The sequence below is a fragment of the Plectropomus leopardus genome, chromosome 15 (assembly GCF_008729295.1).
Source record: "Plectropomus leopardus isolate mb chromosome 15, YSFRI_Pleo_2.0, whole genome shotgun sequence".
In the NCBI taxonomy this organism is placed as follows: Eukaryota; Metazoa; Chordata; class Actinopteri; order Perciformes; family Serranidae; genus Plectropomus; species Plectropomus leopardus.
This window is the reverse complement of record NC_056477.1, coordinates 1,306,727-1,326,055: the sequence shown is the minus strand read 5'-3', so window position 1 is coordinate 1,326,055 and position 19,329 is coordinate 1,306,727. Positions and strand designations below refer to the sequence as shown.

The 19,329-nt window shown below is 38.5% G+C and overlaps 1 protein-coding gene across 1 annotated transcript in view; it reads left to right on the top strand.

Moving 5' to 3' along the window:
- The first annotated feature begins 1,463 nt into the window (after positions 1 to 1,463).
- The window catches only part of LOC121954818 (zinc finger protein 804A-like), a 38,597-nt gene continuing 20,731 nt past the window's right edge, over positions 1,464 to 19,329 (top strand). Inside the window, exons 1-2 of the mRNA XM_042502526.1 lie at positions 1,464 to 1,557; positions 1,642 to 1,700. Of these exons, the coding sequence (XP_042358460.1) occupies positions 1,464 to 1,557; positions 1,642 to 1,700 (153 nt within the window). The remainder of the gene's footprint in view (positions 1,558 to 1,641; positions 1,701 to 19,329) is intronic.

Here is a 19,329-nt window from a genome sequence, read left to right as displayed (position 1 = left end):
ACTCATCTCCCAATAAAACCACAAAATGTCTCCACACTGCTCGTCTAAAGTAAGCCCCGGTTCCTGAAGCCCCAACATGCCAGGTTGTTTTGAAAAATGTCACTGACTTCATGTTTTTCGCCTTGTTGTAGCCGACAGCTCCAAATGTGGGAGCCACGTTCACGTATAAACGCGAGACCAACAAGAGCTCACTGTATCTGAACGCCAGTATTTACGTTACCGCACACACAGTACATTTTAATGTGACAAAGGGACTGGTAGCTTCCTGCTAACTCCAGGAGTCTGTGTGTGTGTGTGTGTGTGTGTGTGTGTGTTTAGGTGCCTTTTTAAAGCCTCAGGTTTGGCATTTTGACTGTCGCCATCTTGGTTTTTTGGAGCCAGATGTGACCATATTTGGACGAGAGGTTGAGCCGTGGAGGAGCGAGGGGTGGATCTGACTCACCAGCTCGTTCTCATTCTGAAGTTTTCAAATACCGCCTCTTTTGCACTGCTTTTGGCGTAAGATCCCGACACCAAAAACCACCTTTCACATCTGCACGATGCGCCGCTGAAAGGCGTCAAATGAGGACGAAGCCGCACTGAACAGTTTGCAGTGTTATTATATGGCGGTTGGCGAAACAGAACCTGCCATGACAGCACGATATGCAGACGGATGGCGTCAGTTGAGAACATGGATGGACAGAAGACGTTACGTCTGCATTAGACGCCGCTGGATGGCGTTTTATAAGGAGCACTAAGGTCCCTGTAGGGCTGTAGCGGAGGTGGATGGATTAAACAACCCTGGACTTTCATGCTCGAGTCAAATGTTTACTTCCTGAAGCATCCGTGCCAGCATGTGCATTTGTTGACTGAACACAACGACACGCAGCGTCATCCCACCGTGTGCATTCGTTGACATCACCGTAGCGGCGTCGCTGATCGTCAACAGAAGACGTAGAAGGATACGTAGAGCGTAATACGCAGACGTAGGCTGATAAAGTGGCAACGTGCGACAACTTGGCATGAGAACGCTTTGAACTCGAATGACGTCACACATTTGTTTGTGAACTCCCGTTCTGAAGCCTTGAGTTCTGCATTTTTTGCTGTCGCCATCTTGTTTTTTTGGAGTCAGAAGTGACCATATTTGGGCGAGAGGTTGTTGTACGTTTAAGAGGTCCCTGCATGACGCAAAATTAGGTTTGTATCTCCATATATGTGTGTAAGAGTGTGTAGTGTGTAAGAGTGTTTGTATGACGGTTGTAGCCGTGTGAGTGATTGTGTGTCTGTTTGCACGAGTGTGTGTGTATGAGGGGTGTGTGAGTGTGATTTGTGAGTGTGTCTGTGTGTTAATTGGAGGGCTGTTGTCTTGAAAGATCATCCATTTGTCTCCATCTGGCCCTCTGGCTGCAGATACCTCCCCGCTACATCACACACACACACACATACACACACACACACACATACACACACACACATTTTGCAACATGCATGCCAACGGTGCATCCACTCGGCACCGGTTTTCCCACAGCGTGCCAAGGTCCTCACCCACCACACTCGAAGCATTTTCTGAAGACAACGGTACTGACAGTATTTTATCAAAGCCGCCACTCAAATGAATTTTAATCTACATCTTCAATCAATGTGGCTCCGAATGATTTCCAGGTTGCGCAGCGTTCAGGATAAAAGCCCGTAATATGGACTGTGAAGTGGAGGTGGAGGGCGTACAGCGGGGCCCACCGGCTCATTTTGGAGCAGCCTCGCCTCTCATTTATTCAGGGATGGAAAGGTGATGCTCAGCTTCTCTCCATTAAAATCACAACACAATTGCCTCCTTCTTTCATCCGGCGCGAGCAATAAAGTCTCGCTCTGACATAAAATAACTGCCATGATTGTGAGAGATGACTCCTGCGTTGAAGCCTCACTGATGAAGGCTTTCATGTAAACACACAAGTCAACGTACAGTGTGTGTGTGTGTGTGTGCGCGCGTGTGTGTGTGTGCCTAATTTGAACAATGTTTATTCATAGGATTAGACTGTTTGGCTAGAATGTGGGTCGTGTTCACGAAACAGCACGGCAAACACTCTTGAAAGTGATGCAATATTAATGTCAATATGCCCGTCTCATTTTCATCTCGCCGTCACACATTTGGTGGCGGAACCTCTTAAAGGGCCAGATTCATGAAAGGTTTACCACGCATTAGAGAAGATCTGTGTGCAAGAGCGCATCACAGTCATTGTTTAATCTAGGGGGACGTGGTTCTGCAGCCCGGCGCTGTACGGGGATGTTTCGCGTAGATGTCCTCAGCGACAGCTGCACGTGTTTTAATGCTCTCCGCTCGCTTCCAGCACGAATAATTGATTGCAACTTTAATCAGCCTAGCTAGCTCAAGCGCCATCATCCTGTTAACAGTTTTAATAACACGCGCCGCTATTAAAAAAACATAGCTCCACATCGGGTATTCAGCGCCAACTTGTCTTTTTTTCTCCCGTTTGACCGAAATCTTCATCGACATCAGTTTTCTTGTTCAGATGCCTTTCACGAGAATTTAAACCTTTGAAATGTTGAGCTAATTGGTTTGATTTCATTCAAAAAAAAAAAACTTGGCACGAGATGTCCTGAAAATTGAAAAAACAAAAAAGCAAATGGTGACAAGAAAATGACCTAAAAATTTTGATTAAAAAATGAAAGAATCATTAGAAAAATAAAACAAATAAGACAAAATACTGAGAAAACGATATTCATAATTATTATCATTTACATTTATATTCTTTATTTTATTTTAGCATTTTTTTCAGGCCATTTCCTGTTTTTTTAAAAACTTTTCTCTTTGTTTGGCTAATTTCAGGTCATTTTTGTGTAACTTTTCATTTCCATGTTTTTGAAAAAAAAATCAAAAAATCAAGCCAATTTGCTTTGGTTTCAAAGGGTTAACGCATGAAGATGCACAGAGCTTGTTGGATTGGATAATATTATAGAAACCATACTTTTTCTTCTTAACCCTTTAAAAACTGAGTTAACTGGTGTGACTTCTTCATAAACATTGAAAGCAATGAACCAATTAACAAGGCATGACCCAAAAATTAGCAGTAAATTAGTAAAAATTAAAAATTAAATAAAAAGTGGCAGGAAAATGACCTGAAAATAACCACAAAAAAAGAAGAAAATGACCCCAAAAAATCTTTAAAAAAAGGAAAAATATATGCAACATTTTCCTGTAACATAATTTTACATATATGATTACAATAATCATACATTTTATGAACACTTTTCAAGGTACAATGTAGATTTTAAACATAATTTAAAAAAAGAAATTAAAATTTGTCCCTAAATCCTGCTACATCTTTTCCCTTGATTTTTTTAAAATTTCCTCTTAAAAAAAAAACAACATTTCAGGTCATTTTCTTGTCACGTTTGTATTAATTTCTTTGTAATATGCAGGACATTGCTTGCCCAAATGCTCATTGCCTTTTTCCTCATGTTTTTAAAAGAAATTAAACCAGTTTGCTCAGGCTTCAGGGGTTTAATAACTTGTACGAGACGTCTCAACACCACAAGAAAACTGATCCCTGTTTTTAGGGGTTAAATCAAATTTTCTGACTTTTCAATCAATTTCAGTCAACTTTTTTGCTGTTTATCGTGAACCCTTTGATGCTTTTACTCCTCCAGGCTTTTAAAAAGATTTTAAGGACTCTTGTTAAACAGCCTGCAGATCACAGACGAATGTGGCGAGGTGTCACGAGAGTCACAAGCCAACATTTGGCAGTGTTTATATTTGGGAAACCAGGAAATGAACTGGTCCTTTAAGCTGCGACGACGACCACAGCAGGCCGAGGAAAAGGGCACGAGATCATGAAAGAATAACAAAGCAAACGGCACGGACAGGATGGACGAAGGAGCACGTCTTCCATATAATCAGAGTTCACACTGAGAAGTAAAAAAAGTAGCTGGCATTAAACACAACTTGGCAATCTGGCCGGTTTCTGGCCCGCGTGGGAGCACGCTGAGACAACAACAACACGTACACAATGGAGTTTAACCCATATGGTGTCAGAAGGCTGATACAAATATTTGCAGACCAAAGTCACCAGCAGCAGATACTCACTATTTTAGGAACTATTTTTATCACCATTATTTTCATTGAGAGTTTTCGACTAGAGGTGGCGTTCACGATAATACTGGTGAAAATGCAGGCGTGTGCCGGCAGGTCTGCGGACACACCATATTATAAATAGTTATTAAAGATCGAAGGGTATTTATATGTATTTGGCAGCTGTTTAGACGTGTAATTTGTTGTTGATTTTATTTCGCCGTACAGTTTTATCTGAATTTCACGCTGAGTTACTGTTGTTGTTTGCAAATTAAAGAAATTAGATTTTTTTTTTTAAAGACATTTTTAGGGCATTTTTGCCTTTAATTGATAGACAGCACGAGTGTGAAAGGGGGAGAGAGAGAGGGGATGACATGCAGCAAAAGGCCCAGGCTGGAATCAAACCCACGGCCGCTGCAGCCAGACACAGCCTCGAAACATGGGGTGCCCGCTCTACCCACCGAGCCACCAGGCGCCCCAAATTAAATCATTTTTGTTTACTGAATATTTAAACATGGACGGTAGCGTTTATGTTGACGTATAAAACTAGAACATTTAATTTGGTATAATATCGCCCAGCCCTAATTTTATTACTATTTTTTTTTTGTCAATAAAACATTGACTAACTTGAAATATTTAATATATGACATAAAAAAGATGAAAATTCAGAGAATTTTTGGCTTTTAGCCCTTTGTTTTGAATATTTTCAAAAACATAAAAGGCAATGCAACAAGCGACTCAAAAGATATGGACCAAAAGTTTTTTTAAAAAATTTAATTAAAAAAATTACAAGGAAAATTGCCTGAAAATGAGCAAATAAACAAAAAACAACAAAAAGTAGAAAACAAAGAACAACAAAAAAATTACAGATAAAAAGTACTGAAAAGTATTTACTTTACACATTTTATTATATTTTTCTTTCTATAAGTATACTAACTACTTTAATTTTAAATATCAAATTATTAGGATTATAAATTTAGTTTTCTGGATTTTTGAATTTTTCCTATTTTTGGATAATTTTCTAATAAGGCTCCCCTTTTTTTTAAAAAACAAATTTTAGGTAAAGTTTCTTGCAATTTGAGGGACATTTCTTGCAGAGTTGGTCATTGCCTTTTTTTCAACAATTAAAGAAAAAAATCAAACCACATTTCAAAGTTCAAAGTTAAAGTTAAACCTTTGAAGCAACACACTTTTAACTTTGATACTGACATGAATTGTCAATATATCAAAAGTCAAAATAAAGCATAATAAGCACAATGTTGAACCCTTTTAAAAGTTGAATTATGCATATTATATATTATTATTTCAATGCAAGATAATAAAAGTCATCAACCTTCCATCATGTTTTTCTTTCACGAAATAAAAATCTGAAGGAGACGTGGGAGTGAAAGCGCGTGTAATTAACCCACAAAGTACATTGTCAACTTCAAAAAGCCCTCTTTACTTCCTCCTTTATCTCTGTGTTTTTCTCTCCCTCCTCCGTCCCTGAATCTATCTCTCTATCTTCCTTTCTCGCCGTCTCTCTGAAGTCCAGTTGCCGTATCAGACGGGCTAATTAAAGCAGCACATGATAATGAGAGAGCAGAGGAGGAGGAGGAGGAGGAAAGAGGAGGGTCAAAGGGAGAGACGGAGAAGAAAGGAGTCATGATTCGGGGATGTCACATTCCTATCAAAGCAGCGCCTTCTTCAGACTCATTTCCTCTTCCACTGAACCGAGCTGCAGCTCCTCTTATTCTTCCTGTGTTTGCTTTTTTTTGCGATTGAATGACTCAAACTAACAGAATTTTTTAAAAAACGCACACATATTCAGTTTCAGTGAGAGCGTGCTGATGAAGAGGAGCAGCTTGATGCCTGCGGGGTGTTAATTAAGGCTAGTTTCAAAAGTTAAAGAAATGTAACGTGCAGCCTAAGGACCTCCCCGGAGAGACGGCGAGTCGACGTCTCAAACACACAAAATCCAGTCATTTTAAATGAGCCGTGAGAGAAAGGTGCCTGGCGGGGGGACACCTATGTGAATTTCACAGTGATATATTTGAGATTCATTATTAATGGTAGGTGTAACAGAGATGTGGTGGTAATTCCTGTCTGGGATCTACCTGGATATGAGCTGCATGTTAATTCACAGAGTAAAAGGAGGCCCTGCAGTTGAGGATCAGACTCTCTTTTTGCATCTCGGTGCAGTCGTTTTGCATCTCACTGAGGCTGTTTCATGTCTCTTTGTGGCCATTTCGATTCATTGTGCGGTCATTGTGTGTAACTAAGCGGCTAGTTGCATCTCTTTGTTGTGGTTTTGCATCTCTTTGAAGTTTTCAAGTGTCTCTTTGTGGCTTTTTGGCATCTCTGTGGTTGTTTTGTGCAACTTTGTGGCCATATTATGCATATCTTTGAAGTCATTTTGCATCTATTTGCGGTCATATGCAGTTGTTTTTCATCTCTTTGTATCTCTTTGTATCTCTTTGTGGCTTTTTGGCATCGCCGTGGTTGCTTTGTGCATCTTTGCGGCCACTTTGTACATCTAAGTGGTCATTTTGCAACTATTTTAAGTCGTTTTACATCTTTTTGCAATTGTATTGATTAAGTTTGCAGTTGTTTTGTGCATCTTTGTACTTGTTTTGTGCATCTTTGAAGTTGTTTTGCATCTCTAAGTTGGCAGTTTCTCATCTCTTTGTGGCTGTCTGGTATCTGTATTTGTTTAGCATATCTTTGAAGTAATTTTGCATTTCTTTGAGGTTTTCAAGTGTCTCTTTGTGGCTGTTTGGCATCTCAATGGTTTTTTGTGCATCTTTGTGTCCACTTTGTTTCTCTCAGTGTTGCTTTGCATCTCTTTTGTTTTACATCTTTTTTTCAGTGTACTGGTTACGTTTGCAGCTGTTTTGCATCTCTTTGTGGCTGTTTTGCATCTCGTTGCAGTCATTTTATGTTACTTTGAAGCTGTTTTGCATTTATTTGTGACTGTTTGTCATTTCTTGGTAGTTTTGCGTTTCTTTGTGGACACTTTCTATCTAGAAGTGGTTGTTTTACTTCTTTTTTGGGCTATTTCCCATCTTTTCATGGTCGTTTTGCATCTCTGTGGCTGTGTGGTATCTCTTTGTAGTTTTTCTGCATACATTGTAGCTCTTTTGCATCTTTGTGGCTGTTTTGCATCTCTTTGAAGTCATTTTTTATGACTTTGCAGTTGTTCTGCATCTCTTAGTAGTTGTTCTGCATATTTCTGAAGTCATTTTGCATCTCTCTCACATCATTTTGTTTTTTTGGCTATTTTGCATTTCTTCGTGACCATTTTGCATCTCTCCGTGACCATTTTGCATCTCTTCGTGGTTATTTTGTGTCTCTTTTTGGCTATCTTGCATCTTTTTGAAGTCGTTTTGCATCTCTTTGAAGTCATTTTGTGTTTGTTTGAGGTAGTTTTGCATCTCTCTGTGGATGTTTTGCGTCTCTCAGCAATGTGATCTTCTGTGGACCCGTTCAAAGTCTTTCTTTAGATTTGAACCTCCAACAGTTCCTTTTTCGATCTTGGCTCAAGTAAAAAAAAGTCTTGAAGTGATTTTTGACTTGGCCTTGTCTCTGCTACGTGGCTGATGATGAAATGACTTGAAAGATGAGACAAACAGAAAGACGGAGATATGGAGAGGCAACGAGAAGAGACAGAGGGAGAACAAGACAGGAGACACATAAAGAGATGCAGAGACAATAAGGAGGATGTTATTCCTGCATCATTACTTCAACACCCATTTTCCCTCCACAGTCTCATCTTCTTCTTTTTTATTATTCGCGCTCCCTCTCATCTTTTCTTTCTATTATTCATCCTCTCTCTTCCTGTTTCTATCATTAGTTTTTATCTCTGTCTCTCTCGCTTTCTGTTGTTCAGACACTCAGACAAATGAGCCATGAAATATTCGCCATCAAGACACTGAAAGAGTTTCTGAGTGTGTATCTGAGTGTGTATCTGAGTGTGTATCTGAGTGTGTGTGTGTGTGTGTGTGTGTGTGTGTGTGTGTGTGTGTGTGTGGGTGGGTGGGTGGCAGGCTCTGCACATGCACGTATGTGTGTGTGCTTGTGCTCATCCTGACTTTGGCTTTGAAGTCTGTCGGGTCTACTAGCCGCTCTGGAAGGTAGCCCACCTGTGTTCGATCCGACTTTTGTGATCCAAAAAATAATTTGGCAGGCAGGAAATCAAATTGGCTGCGAGAAATTGTGAATTCACTGGCTGCAGCACAGCTGACCGGCCAAGGAGAAAGGATGTTACATGAAGATCTCAGCCAGAAATCTCACAAGAAAACTCACCAAATTAAAAACACAGCGCTGAAAAAAGGGCTCTTTGTAACTACTCGATGCAATAAATAAGATTTAAATTGTATCTGCTGAGACGTCTGATTAACTGAGGCCTAATTATCTGCTTTTTCTATTTTTTGGATTACTAATTAATGTTTTCTAATCAAGACTTTTTTCCAGTAAATGTTCGCCTGTTATTACCCATAATCATGATCTTTTTCCTAAACTTAGCCAAGTGTTTAAGTATCTCAAACCACCATTTTTTTTTTGCCAAAAACACAGTTTTCCCCCAAACTTAACTATACTGCAGTTACTGTAGTTACCATGTGCAGGTCTTCTAAAAGGCAAGTGTGTTCAAAACACTGTTATTAAACATAATCCGTATTTTGCAGAATCGTCCAATATCAACATTCATGTCTGTGGATGAGGTGAAGGAGTGAAGCATTGCTTTATTTTATTTTTAGTTTCCTTATTTCCTCTGAGGTTTTCTGAAAATAACGGCAGTTTGGTGCTAATATCAGGGAAAAGAAAAGTTCCCTAACAAACCTGCTCATCTGAAATCATGTAAACATTCAGTTCGTGCTTATTTACTATTGGAAACTTTTTTTCCTCCACATTAACGTTAGATTTAAGGATAATTTGCCATTTTTGCATGTTTATCTAACCTCTTACATAATTTGTAATGTACCAAATCAACACTGTCTTTGCTTTAATTGGACTGCATTTGTGTAATATCTGTTGTATATGTATTTGTAGCGTATTTTAAAGATCACTGTGACGTCACACTAACGACAACAATCACTTTGTGGCGAATCGTCTGAACCGCGGAGACGTGAAATCGGCAAACTCGATTACTTCTGTTGCATTTTTTAGCGATAATTGTAACTCTTAAAGATATTCTCTTAAAAAACGATGGTCCACACTTTGTGACGTTTCTGCTGTGCTTATTTTCACCTAAAATATTCATATCAGTGTAGTAGTGTGCTCTATATCTGAAAATGATCCACTTTACCTAACATTTTCACCAGTCGAGGCCAGGTTAGACCAACAACTCTGTGCTGTTCTGCTAAAAGTGTCTCTTTTTGTCAGTGGAGCCTGGCAGGTGTGAAATAACACTGTCTGACTGCCAGATAAAGTGGTGAAAATATTCGAATAAAGCGTACACTTGCACTGATATTAATCTTTTTGGTTGGCTGTTTTATCAAGTTGCTAAAAATGAACCAAATGAGGCAGCGTTTGCTAAGTGCCGTTTGATTTTAATTTACGATACATCAGAGTTTTCTACCTGGAAGATAATGATGCCGTTTTGTTGCCTTTCAGTGGCGTACGTTGGTAATAACCGACCCCAGTGCAGGCTATCATAACGGGCGCTTGGGATCATTGGTTACGAAGCACACACACACACACCCACACCCACACACACACACACACACACACTCTTATGCACACACAATTAGGTGTATATATACCATGTGTTGCATTTTTTAGTGAGGATGTGTTAACTAAAGGTAATGGACTTCTGGGTGAAGTGGCAGGTTCGGAGGACTGATCACGCTCTCCACGTCAACAAACAATTAAACTGATGCACTTGAACCTCGTATTAGTCGGAAACATTATATGCATGAAAGAGTGAAAGAAGCGGGATCTGTATGAGAAATGCAAGAATCCAGATGCAGCCATGAGTGAGTTTAAAGCTGTTTGCAGAGCTGGAAGCTCAAAAAATGCAGAGCTCAAAATTACTCTGTGATGCAATCAAAAGATGGATTCCAGCGACTGAAAGAAAAAGTGACAGCAGCGAATGAGAATGTTCACAAAGTTAATTGCAAACTTGAGGAAGCTGAATTCTGGATAAGTGCAGCAGAAGACGGCTGCAGAGAGGCCGTTACTCTTCCTTTTACAAAGTAACTAATATCTGCACGAGAGATATCGAGACGTAGAGAACAGAGAAAGACAAACAATTAAAGAATCCGTGAAAAGCAGTCGCGGCGTCTGCACTCTCTAAACTTACGTCCATAACTCGCCGACTTTGACAACCACTTTGTGGCGTTCTGAGGTGTCAACCAATAGGAGCAAAGTTTTTCAGATTTCAGGTCCGGCGGTGCTGCTATATTATAGCAAAAATCCTAATCACGTCTATTTTGGTCAATATTGAAATCACTTTTGTTGCCATGGTTACTCACTGACTTTGTTAACATGTTGCATTTATTGAACATAAAAAACTTATAAAACTTATACGATAAATAGTTGAACTTTAATTTCCCTTAATATTGTTCGCATTGAGCTTCTTTTAATCGCTTATTTTAATTCCTATTGAGTCGCTTTGTATAATGTGTCCTTAACTGATGACTGCGTTGCGCCTTTTCTCCTTTTGTTTTTTTTATTATTTGGTCATCGGCCACTTCGTGTTTAAACTTAACATGATGAAAAAGGTTTGACGTGGTGCATTTGATTTTTTTTGCTCCATGTCAGACGCCTCGTATCCAAAGTGTTCCCACTCGACGGAGTCTTCTGTTCTGCATAATTTGCTCACTAAACGCAGTTGCTCTTCTTCCGTCATCTTTCCTCGTGTTGAGCTCAGGCTGAGGGAAGGAGGGGCGAAAATGCGTATGCGTGTGGCATTCAGGGCACAAAACAACATAAGGGTCATGTGGAAAAATAATTGTTTTTTTCTCAATAACATTGTTTTTGTAATCGTTGGGAGCCAAAATCAAAATCTGATTGATTTCACAGTCCTAAAGTCCGGTGAAAATGAAACCCTAAAACGATCTGCGTTTGAAGCTGTTTGCTGCAGACAAATACTAAACTTCACTTTGCATGGATTCACATGATGTAAACCTCCCAGTAAATATTTGATGATCTGCTGGACAAAAGATGTCCCAATTTGGAGCTAGCCGTTTCGTGACCTGCAAATTGTCCAATTATTGGTTGGTGGGATATTGCTGTCCATTAACGGCTGCCGCAGATTGTGCCACAGATCTGCTGATGTTGCAGCAATTACCTGGTTCCTGACAGAGGTCAGTCAAAGTGCAAAATGACATTATGTCCCATCAAGATAATCAGGTTAACTTGCTCTAATTAACCAGGCACACAAGGGTCGAAACGCTGCACTGAAATCACAGGACAATCCAATAAACCTCCTTCAATTTAGAGCAAAACAGCCTGAAAATCTGCAAAGTTCGACTCAACAAGGAGAGAAAAAACAGGTTTACCCAGCAGAGGCACATCTGTTTATCCTCCATATTGGGATGTTCAGGACTGTTGGCAAAGAGTTTAACTTTTACACTCAAAATTTCAACATTTGCATTTCATAAGCAGTTGTTTGGATGTGCTATTGTCAGAGGTGGTGAGGAGCAGCGGTTTAAATATGTTTGCAGCACAGCCCCGATCCAAATGTTACTCATCCTCGCCCTCTGTACACAACACAACTTTGTCAAATATGCATAAAATGTCTGCATTACGGATATTAAGCCAGACGTTCTGCCATATGTTTGATCTCTCACGTCTTTAGGCTGCAGCCCACATCCACACTCACAGATACCCTCGTGTCTGAGACTCAGTGTGGGTCTGAAAAAGATGCCGTCCTTTAAAAAGTAACGAGCGAGGCGTCCTCACAGAGAAAACTCCTTTTTTTTTACCTTATGTCTATGTAAAACATTACTCTATTTTCACACCTTTGATACCAGTGCGGTAAAAATTATGCTGGATCAAAAACAATCTTCTAGCTGCCAACAATATTTGTAAGAATGGTGTCATTTTTGTCATACGGTCATGCTTAAATACTTTAATTAGTGCAGTGCCTGTTTGAAACGAGGCTGTCTGAAACGAGGCGATTGCATTCGCCTGCTTTTACAGAGAACCACGAAAACGTCACACTCAACGCTGCACATCAGTGGTGCAAGTGCCACAAAACAATTTGGAAATGTTGCTTTAAAATCATAATTTTAGAAAAATATGTCACCTAAATTCATCAACAAACATTAATTTAAAAACAAACTATTTTTTTTAGAGTGAATTAAATATTTAGGGAAACTACGCTGTGTAAGAGTGAAGTTAGTGAATATTTTATCCAATGAAAAAAATCACCTGAATTATGAGAAAGCTTTTGTTGTTTTTGTCTGAATCTCTTTTCAGTCAAACAAAGACAGAGACGTTAGACTTCTTTTTTCTTTTGTCAATAAGTCAAAACCTTACTTTTGGGATCACATCCTGCCACACGTCCTCCCTAATCTCACATCCAACATCCTTTTGCCATATTTGTCTCACACATTTTAGACATTGTTGGACATTTATTTATGAAATATTGAGACTGAATGTTGAGTATGGGGAGAGTTTAAAATCTCTTGAACCTGATTCTCTTCTTGCTCTTTTCCTTTTTAAGTCCGCAGACAGATCCTGTGCTACTCCTCAGCTTTAATGATATTATTGTAATTACAGAGAAAAGAGAGTAACAACACCAGTTCAAATGTGAACGGCTCCCAACAGAGAACCTGCACACAATCAAACGTTATTAAAATGATGTGGATTTATGTAACTTAAACATCAAAAACAGTTTTCAACCAAATCTGACCCAGTTTTCACCCTGACATCTCGACGAAAATCGCGTTATTGCTCACTGGTTGTGTCAGCTTACAGTGAATATTTGATGCTCATAAAATCTCTCCTGCTTCCATCTGAATTGGTTGTTTCAGATGCGGCTTTGAAAACATTTCCAGCCCCCTGCTCACTCTCACTCACACACACACACACACACACACACAGACTCCTGAATTCAACAAAAACAGGTCCAGGGACAACCTGCAGCACAGACACATGTGGTCGGCTCAGGGCGGCTCAGCCCTCACAGTCCCGGCTCGACGTGCAGCGCTGCCGGGCAGCAGCCTGAGCCTCGGCCTCGCTTTGTTGCGGTCCCTCGGCACCACAACTCTGGCTCCACCAGCAGGCTTTGACTCTGACAACATTTTATGAAATGTGAAGTGATCCGGGAGGTCCCCTGCGCGTACAAACCGGAAAGTTGTTTTGGCTAACTGAAACGCGGCAGCTCCAACAGCTGAGCGAGCAGGAGCGCGCTCCCCAGACGCAAACACTTGAATATCAGCCAAACTTTCACATGCAGCTCCTCCACCATCAGCTTAACCCTTCAAAGCCTGCAGCCACATCACTTTTCTCGTGCTGCTTTCAGACGCCTTTCACAAGTAGTTAAACCTTTAAACCATGAGCAGATTGGTTTGATTTCTTTTGAAAATATTGGGGGGAAAAAGTGAGCAACTTGGCAAGAAATGTCCAGAGAAATGCAGGAAATTAGCATATTTAGAGATTGTTTTTAAAAAGCTAGGGGAAAGCGTCTACAGAAATAAGAAAACTATATTTCTAGCTAATTATCAGAATTACATATTTAAAATTATGCTATAGAAATATTATTTCAAGCATTTTTTCAGTTTATTTCGTTTTTTATTTTTATTTTATTTCACTTTTTTATTTTATTTTCATTTATTTATTTTAAGCAATTTTTCAGGTTATTTCCTTTTTTATTTTCATTTTATTTTACTTTTTTTTAAAAATTATTTTTATTTTTATTTTTACTAATTTCTACCTCGTGTCTGTATTAGTTCTTCTCTCATTGTTCACTCCCGTCTTCCCATGTTTTATAAAAAGCTTTTAAATATTTCTGGAGAACGGCATTTTTGTTCTACTTTCCTGTTTTGTTTTGTTTTTTTCTAAATTTCATGAACTTTTCTTGCACTTTTCATTACTTTATTTCTGGTTTCTGAGTCATTTCCTCTTAAATTGCTCCTTTCCTTCCTTCCATGTTTTTTTTTTAAGCAATCAATCCAATCTGCCCATGCTTTAAAGGGTTACGGTAATTTACCAATACTGATAAACAGAACACCATTATCACAAAAAAACAATGACTAACACATAATAACCAACACACTGCACTGCCCTCCTCTCCCTGAGTTTCCTATTCACATCTTCACATTTTAATTATTCACCATGTTTTCTATAAAACCCTTATTAGCAACAGTAATTAAAATGTTGGACTATCGCAAGAAGCTTTACATATTTCCAGCTATTATTAGAGGGGAAAATAATGCATGTTGGATCTCTTGTTGGATTCACATACTTGAATAATGAATGCCTTTTTGGTCATTAAGGTAACTCTGGATGCAAATACAAGACCGGCAGACGGCTGCCAGGTTTTAGTTAAAATATTTGGTCTTAAAGGAGAGGTTTGAAATACTAATTTTATTCTGTACAAATAAGGTTTTGGGAGAGTCATTCCCTCTTATTAGTATTTTTTTGCCGTCAAACTGCAAACTATTCCTCTAAATTAAAAATCTGTGCACTCTTGATCCCTTAAATTTAGTATTTCGAATCTTTCAACTACTTAATTTATTCTCTCCAAATACTGAATTGTGTTTCTAGTTTCTTAATTCCCCCCTTTTGTCTTTCTTTAAAAAGGGAAGCATTAGAGAGCCCACTTCTGTGTCCGCTCTTTTGTTACACTTTAGATTTCATTTATTAAATAGATACTTTTGTTCAAAGCAGCTTACAAAAAGAGCATTCAAACTGGATATGAATAAGATCTTTAAAATGGATAACTTATCTTTATTGGGATTTTCTGTCCATATTCTGATGAAAAATGAACATTTTCCTATATATAAGTGGCACAATATTCTCTGCTACTTATGCTGCTCGCTTCCTTTTAACAAACGACATCTTTTAATTTCTATGAGTGATCTTTTCAGTTTCCAGAGGAGGACGGGTCATTCTGGTCTTGTCCTCCGTCTAATCTCCAATAAATGAACAAGAGACAACCAAAGGACCTTGTAAAGAACTCGTCAATTTAACCCACACAGAGAAAAATTAAATGAAACTTGTTCTCTGCTTTCAAACTCAAAATTTGCTCTAATTTTTTTTATTAAGATCTGCTTCAGAGTGGAGGGCTTAGCTATAAGAAGAAAAATTAAAACAATATTATTTTTGGCCAAATACCACATATATATGTAAGGATATTTATTTAAATTTTTATTTGGATAAAAATAAACAATAAAGTGGAGGCTCTGAATTATAGAACAGCTCAAACAATCTGTTAAGTCCACAGAAATTACTTTACTGTGATGAAGCCTTTAAAACCAATAAAGACTAAACTAGTGATATTATGGTATCCAAAATCTAAGACGATATCTATCGTATCACGATACCAATTGTGGCAGCACTATTGCAATATGGCAAAGTGCAATATTCAAATCGCAGGTGCTGTAATTTTTTTTAAGAGGCTAAAATGTGTCACAACATACCGCTATAAATAACAAATCATATCAAATATAATATAACAAGTAAATCATTATCATTTTTGGATTTTTTTCAGTAAAATTGAGATGTAAAAATTATCATCTGCACCAAAATCACAACTCATCTCTATCAGATTATATGTAAAAAAACAATCAACAATTTTTTTGCCAGTCCTGCAGCCCTAACACTAATATAATATCGATATATTGCTATTGTTTCTGTGTTCGTTGCTCGACTACATGACAGAAGTCTGAATGCCTTCATAACAAATTTTAAAAATCTTGTTTCTCTCTAGTGGACTGACAACAGTCCACTAATATAATATAGTATAATATAATATATATAATATAGTATAATGTAATATAAATAAATATAATATAATATAATATAATATAATATAATATAATATAATATAATATAATATATATAATAGTTCCTTCTATCAGAGTTGAGTGGTGCATTTCGTAAAAAGCCGGCGGGGGAACAGTCAATCACTTTATTTCCTTTTCAATTAGAGGAAAGCATTTATTCTGATTCTATAGATGATGTTGGCCACTAAACACGCACACACACACACACACACACACACACACACACACACACACACACACACACACACACTCATATATGCAACAGTATATACTGTGAGTGTGTGCATGCATAAACACACTCATTTCCCTTCATTCCCCTTTTAATTTAAACCTTTATTGTCCCAGAAGGGATTTTTTTTTTTGGTTTGTTTCTTTCTAGACTGGATTTATGATGAAAAATATACAATAATAAAACCAATTAAACAAAACAATAAAACACACAGAAAGTTAACAGCAGAATTTAATATAAACCCCAACAGTTCCAGCATCAACAGCTCCATACAGTCCTATAAAATGTTGATTATCAGTGGAAAATATGACGCTCTTGCTCTGACAAAAAACAACACTGTTCTGTGTGCAAATTAAGCAATTACTCTGCAGTGTTGGTAAAATAATCCTCTATTCTTTCACTGGTACATTTTGGCACTGTGATATAACCCAGAGGGCTCACACCTCCATCCAAGACCGAGTCAGCATCAGCTTTCCTCGCCATATGCTTCTCAAAGGTTGAGTCGGTCTCTCCTGCCGACGCCGTCCTGGCTACTTTTCACCGAGCTCAATCATCTACTTTTGAATGCGACAGGCTGTTGAGCCAAGCTGCAATTTAAAACCCCAAATAACGCCGCAGGAATGTATCCCTCCACGCACCAGTCAAGTTGTGTTTACAGTTTACATCCGTGTCTGTAAAAACACGGACGCTTCATCTCTACAGTCAGCACAGTTTCAAAATAAGAGTCAGCAATTCAGTATTTGACCAAATGTCTCCCCTTCTGTTCCTGAGATATGACGTTGATTAATGGACGAAAAAGTGTTTTTGCAGAACATTATGACTTCAAAGTAGACCTCTGACTTCATCATTATATCCTATTAGACATTCGTTTTTATTTGAGCATAGAAATTCTCGATTTATGGCCAAAAACATGGTCACCATGACCTTGACATTTGACCTTCAACCACCACAGTGTAATCAGTTCATTCTTGAGCTAAATTTGAAAAAAATGTCTCAAGGCATTCTTGAGATACCGTGTTTACAAGAATGGCCTGAATAGACGAACGGATGGACGTCATATGGACAGATGGACAACCCAAAAACATAAGGCCTCCAGCCTCGGCCATCACTGGTGCAAAGACATAAAAATGAAATATTGTATTTGCCTTATTTACGCTGTACGAGCACATGAACAGCCCTCCAAAGTTGTAATTAGTGGGAAATTTTGATGATATTCATGATATTTGCGCGACGTTTTAGGGAAGCAGAAATGTCAGAAAGCTTGGAAACAATGTCAACAACTGACGGGAAAAAATTATATATTTTGTTCCTCGTAGCTCTCATTTACTTTTAGTAGTTTTACATTTTAGTTTTTGCATCTGTAGCAAACAAGCAAACTTTTTACCATTACGTATACGTACGGTGAGTATACTGACATTGATAACAACATTATTTTAAAACACGAGTCGCCAACTTGACGTCATAAATGCATAAACATGGCGGACAAAAGTCAATGTTTGGTCAATGATAAGAGACTTTTTTAATAATTCACGTATTAAACATCAATTTTTGATCATGTGTAAAGTGTAAGATGGTATTAATGCTAACTGCTGCTCGTGTAGTTTAAATATAAAACATGATATAAACTGGAAACAGCCATTAAATGCTCTTAGCATTAAAACGCGAACCGTCGTCTTTGTAGCTTCAATGTTGTTTCACTTTACGACCTCAAAGCACAAGAAAACAACAAAGACGGAAGAACGACTTCCCAACTCGGAAACTACGACCTTCCGACATCACATGAAATGCTGCAAAGCCTGTTTACAGATTCTCTGATTGACACACAGTTTGCGATCGATAACAGATATTTGCAGTTCCTTTCATCCTCCTTATATCACAGTAGGTTTCAGAAAAGGTCGTGACCTTGTCCTTGGTTTTTTAAAGCGGCACGGCGATGAATCTGCCACACCACAGGGGCACACACTGATCGATAAGCCGGGTCTATTTTCCCTCTTTTGAAAAAGATTAAAAATGACCTTTTTTGACCTCCAAACTTGATTTTAAAAAAGCATCCATCTACATAGTGGCTGCGCTTAGTCATTAATGTTAAGAAAGTACGAGTATGGAGAAAGAACATAACCCTGAGGGAGACGGAGGAAAAGAGATCTGTCAGTAACAAAGTCATTTACAGGAGCTGCTCGCCGAGCGTGAGCGGCTGGGAAAAAAAAGTCTTCACACTTCAGACTTATCAAGCCGGTTATAAGACATCCAAAATCAAATTAGTTACAGTTGACAGCTTTGTTTCAGCAAAAGTAATACATTTCAAGATAGTGGGCTGAGCGAGACGTCCAAAATGTAGATTATTTGATGCTTTTTTCCTCCTTCTTTTATCATTCTTTAGTTTCAAAGTCAAAATGAGAGCGCACAGTTCAGATAATTGGGTGTTAATCAACAAGACAGTGCAGCTCCGAGCACGTTTTAGCCTCTTTTAGATCACTGTCTTGGTCTGCGGCGAAGTGCCGTCTCCAGTAAACAAAATCAGACAAATCGAGTGTTCGCTAACTGCCTGCATCAAACGACAGAGACCCGGAGTAAACAAGTGTCTGCTGAGGAAAGTGGAGCATCCTCCCGCTAAAGAGACATATTTTTCTCAGGAGCTGATGGAGACTAAACCTTTTTTCTGGCCCCTAGAAATCAAAAATGGCATAATTTAAACTGTAACTAATATTACCGTTTAATAAGTTTCACATTGCAAGTTCTCTCTACCAGCTTACCGTCATTTCTGACTTTCTTTCATTGTTTCTTTGATAGCCTAAAATGGATTTGCTTGGAACAAATGTCATGCAGTCGGCTTCACAGCAGATGATTGACAGTCCTTTTCTTATTCAAACATTCGACGCTTTGTGAGCCCGCACCAACACTCGCAGGTCTTTTGTCTTCGCTTTTGACTCAACCTGAAGCAAAACGTGGCACCTTATTCAAACTATGACTTCAAAACAGCACCGCCGATTAAACTTCACAAACAGAAAGCCGAATGTGTTTCTTAAAACTTAATATTTAATACAAGATGTTTCTGTGCTCCTCTCTCCCACCACCCGCAGTTTATTTGTTTTTCCAGC